Here is a 4,181-nt window from a genome sequence, read left to right on the forward strand (position 1 = left end):
ATTAAAACCAGTTTATTAAAACCAGTCCATTAAAACCAGTTTATTAAAACCAGTTTATTAAAACCAGTTTATCTCTAATTTCCATCCATTCTGGATGCAACATATTTTAGAGAATTACAAAAAAATATTACAACTTAATTTATCTGTGCTGAGCAGAAAAATCAGCCGAAGATTAGTCTGAGACATTAAATAACTTTAAACGATCAATTAAGTTGATTTGTTTCGTTTGTTTAATGGAAATAATCTCAAAATTTAAAATTGTTAAAATGTAAATGCAGTTTGGCGCGCATTAAAAGAACTGCAGAAGTTGCAACAAAAAGAGAGTAAATCTTACCTGAACGTCAAACGAGCTGATTATCAGCTGATTATCAGCTGATAAATGTTTATTTTGTTCTCAGGATGAAAACGTAGAAATTATTTCACCGACGATTATTAAAAAAAACTAAACTATCGTTATCATTAGATCCATTTAGCTGGCAGCTGATGTCCTTTACATTTAAGCTAAATTATTTATTCCGATGCATCAACAAATAAATAAGGTTTAAGCTCATATCGTCTTTAAATTAATGTAGCAAAAACATTCGCCGTTTCCGGTTCTTCTTCTTCGTCGTTCAATTGGAGACGCTCCTGTGACCGGAGGTCTGGAGGACTCAAGTTGCGTTCACTGACTGCTGTGAAACCTGGGCGTCCCAGTTTCAACGGAGGGGAGGAAAGAATTCAGTCTGTAAATGTCCCTGTTACGTGTTTAATTTTCTTACTTTGATTTAATCATATGCGCTATAACCCCAAATCATATTTTAAACAGTCAATTATTTTATTTTACAAATAAAATGAGCACTGACCACATATGGCGAACGAGGATTGTAGTTTTGTAATTCTACCTCCAAGCGACATTCATAAATATAAATTAGATTTTACATTAAATTATAGCTTTATAAAGAATCTTGTCTATATTTAGTGTTTTTTTTTTCTTCTTCTCCAGATTAGATCCTGGACCTGGTTTTTAGTGTTCCGATGCCAAACGTGACCGTGAACGCGCGCGCGTTCAACGTTGCTGAAAATGGCTGCCAGTGCCTGGTCAGAGAAAATACTGCAACTCCTCCGCCGAATGAACAACTTTTATTCACAAGGTATGAAGAAGAGAACATAACGAGCTTTTGCGATATAAAATAAGTTTTTATTTAAGAGTTGTTTCTGCAGGTTCGCGTCGGAGCAGCTGCTTCCGGTTCGAGATCAACGGATCTCAGGTGGGCTGGATTCCTCCTCACGTGGCGTCGCTGTTACAGCGACACCCGCAGGTGTTCGGGCCGCCGCGGGGGGGCGCTGTGGGCCTGTGTCCCAGTCTGGACTCGTACCAGAGCAGATCCGAAGCTGTGGACGCTGTCCTGCAAGACCTGAGACAGGAGGAGGCCATCACCTGCCTCCAAGGCTGGAGGGACGAGGTGCTTTATTCTGTCTTGATCGTTCTTTAAACACGTTAAACTGAAACGGGTGCCGTGGGATTAATGCGATTAAATTAAACAGACTTGGAAATAGTCTGGATTAAAAATAGGGTTTAAACAGCAGAAATGAAAATGCAAAATACTAGAGAAATTGTATTTCTTGCGAAAATGCAGTGTGAATAATTATTGCTGAAGAATTTGCTGACAAACAGCTGAAATTATCTAAAAGTCAGGTTAATAGCTGAAATGGCAGAACAAGCCTAAATTATCCTGATGCATGCTCAATAATCCAGGTAGAAAAATCTAAGCCTAAACCTAAATTAGCAGAAGAAAACAGAAACAACATTTATTGAATCAGGTGTAAATAAGCAGAAATTAGTGGAAAAAATAGCTGAAAATTAACTGAAAAGGTGGAAAGAAGCCTCCCTGGAATTAGCTGATAAAGCTAAAATTTGCATAAAACAGCTAAATGTTAGCTGAGAAAGCAGAAAAAGCTTAAACTAGCTGAAAAAAGCTGAAAGGAGCATAAAGAAGTTAATTAGGCTGAAAGTAGCTGAAATTCCCATGAAAAACTTAAATTTAAAACAGCTGGAATTGGTTAGTTGAAAAGGTAGAACAAGCTTAAATTATCAGAAGAAAACAGAAGAAACACGTGTTTGGCTGAAAGAAGCAAAAATTAGCACAAAAAAGTTAATTACCTGAAAAAAGCTGAAATTAGCAGCAAACTGTAGCTTAAAAAGCAGAAAGAAGCTTAAATTAGCAGAAGAACGTGCAGAGGGCACATTTTTGCTGAAAAAGGCTCAAAAAGTTTAAATGAGTGCAAAAAATGTGGAATTACTGTAGCTAAAAAGGCGAAAATTAGCATAAACAGTAAAATAGTAGCTGAAATGGCAGAAAAAGCTGAAACTTGTCTAAATAATTTGAAACGAGCATAACAAGCTGAAATTAGCAGAACGAATATAGAAGAAGCACAAAAATGTTGTAGTTAACAAAAAGAACGTGAAAGGAGCACAAAACTTTCACCTAAAACATTTAGGTTTAGTTGTGTTCCCTGTTCAATAAAAAAACATCTAAAACAACAAACTTTAACTATTCAAACCTCAGCGCTCGTTTTACTCGACTTGTGGCGGCCGTCAACAAACTTCTTGCGTTTCTGCCGAACAGTTAGAACCTCACGTTTGTAACGACCAGATAAGACGTGGACTCTTCTTCTTCTTCTTCTCAGAGGTACAGCGTGATGCCCGGGTTCTCCCACGCCCCTCTCATGTGGATGGAAAGAGCCGCTACAAGTACGTGTCTGCGGACGCCCCTCGTCTTTGTCGGCGTTCTGTGAGCCGTGTGTCGTCCCCGCAGGTCTGTTCGGCGTCAAGCGCTACGGCGTTCACGTCAACGGGTACACGGTCAGCGGCAGCGGGGAGGTCAGCATGTGGCTAGCGCGACGGTCCAGAACAAAGCAGACGTACCCCGGACTTCTGGACAACATGGTCAGTGTCCAGGTCCTGGTCTCTCGTCCTTTCAGTCCCCGACTCTCCTCATTTGTTCCTGTTTACTTTTGTTTGACTCCAAAATATCACTTTCAAATCAAATTTATTTATGTAGCACATTTAAACATCTGTCGTTGGCCAAAGTGCAGCTCACAACACAAGCATTAGTCAGCCAATGTGTACATGTTAGTACTAGTACTAGTACTAGTACTAGTACTACACACGAAGCCTCAACACAACGATCATCACAAAGCAACCAGAGAGACGTGAGATTAAAAATGGTCTTTACAACGTTTCTTCCAGCTGATTTGTTGTTTTCACTCATTCACACACATCAACCTGAACGGAAACTCAGCAAACCGGAGCTACCGGAGGTTTGGGTAGATAAATACTGGATTAACACTGGAGACTGGTAATTTAAGTCAGGTCCTCTGGACAGATTCTGCTTGTTGAAACGTTTCGTCTTTCATCCGAAGGACTTCTTCAGTCTGAGGAGCTGCAACAAACTCACGGTTTCTCTTCACAAAGATGGCTTCCTTCACTCCTTTCAAAGCCGTCTTTGTCAAGAGAACCTGTCCATCATTAAATGGGGCGGAGCCTCCGGGTCCAACTGTCCCCCTCTTACAATGCTGTTATTGTTACCATCACTCAGCCCTCTGTGAATAGCAAGCGGCCATCAGGGCACTAACGATCAGTTGTTAGGCTGTTGGTCCTCCATCATGTGAACAGCTGGTTCTGGATGTCATCAACAAACTGGTTGATCCACCACGAGAAGGTGCTGTTTATAAGACTGAGTTTGTTGCAGCTCCTCAGACTGAAGAAGTCCTTTGGATAAAAGACGAAACGTTTCAATAAGAAGAATCATCCAGAGGACCTGACTCCACCTGGTTAGATTTATCTACCGGGATTATTGAGCATGGATCAGGATATTCTGGTAGTTTAGATTTGAGGGAACGCGTTCAGGCAGTTATGGCAGCTGTATTTGTCCCTCGTCATGGAGCAGAGGGAACTGGAAACACTCGCTGGATAACTTGAAAAACAAGTGCATTTCCATTTTGTTGTGCGGCTGCATGTAGGTGTAACAAAGATCACTGTCAGAAACTGGGTGGCCACGTCAAAATCCAAGATGGCCGCCACCATATATGTATATATGTAAACAGACTACCCCAGTAATTTGAGGAAACGATGTTTTCTAGTTTTTATATTGATTAAAAGTATAGTTTCCTCAAACGATTGTGTGGCCAAAGATTAATCT

At 40.4% G+C, this 4,181-nt stretch overlaps 2 protein-coding genes across 2 annotated transcripts in view; one reads left to right on the top strand and one right to left on the bottom strand.

Annotated features, from left to right (window-relative positions):
• Positions 1 to 390, bottom strand: part of gmeb2 (glucocorticoid modulatory element binding protein 2) — a 6,787-nt gene extending 6,397 nt beyond the window's left edge. Inside the window, exon 1 of the mRNA XM_037685066.1 lies at positions 335 to 390. The gene's annotated coding sequence lies outside the window, so the exon portion shown is untranslated. The remainder of the gene's footprint in view (positions 1 to 334) is intronic.
• Positions 391 to 1,041: 651 nt separating this feature from the next.
• tpk2 (thiamin pyrophosphokinase 2) overlaps positions 1,042 to 4,181 on the top strand; it is a 6,455-nt gene continuing 3,315 nt past the window's right edge. The window contains exons 1-4 of the mRNA XM_037684565.1: positions 1,042 to 1,130; positions 1,201 to 1,442; positions 2,668 to 2,731; positions 2,796 to 2,926. Coding sequence (XP_037540493.1) covers positions 1,061 to 1,130; positions 1,201 to 1,442; positions 2,668 to 2,731; positions 2,796 to 2,926 — 507 coding nt within the window. The 5' untranslated portion in view covers positions 1,042 to 1,060. The remainder of the gene's footprint in view (positions 1,131 to 1,200; positions 1,443 to 2,667; positions 2,732 to 2,795; positions 2,927 to 4,181) is intronic.

This window comes from Nematolebias whitei, chromosome 11 (assembly GCF_014905685.2).
Source record: "Nematolebias whitei isolate Nwh7 chromosome 11, NemWhi1, whole genome shotgun sequence".
Lineage (NCBI taxonomy): Eukaryota > Metazoa > Chordata > Actinopteri > Cyprinodontiformes > Rivulidae > Nematolebias > Nematolebias whitei.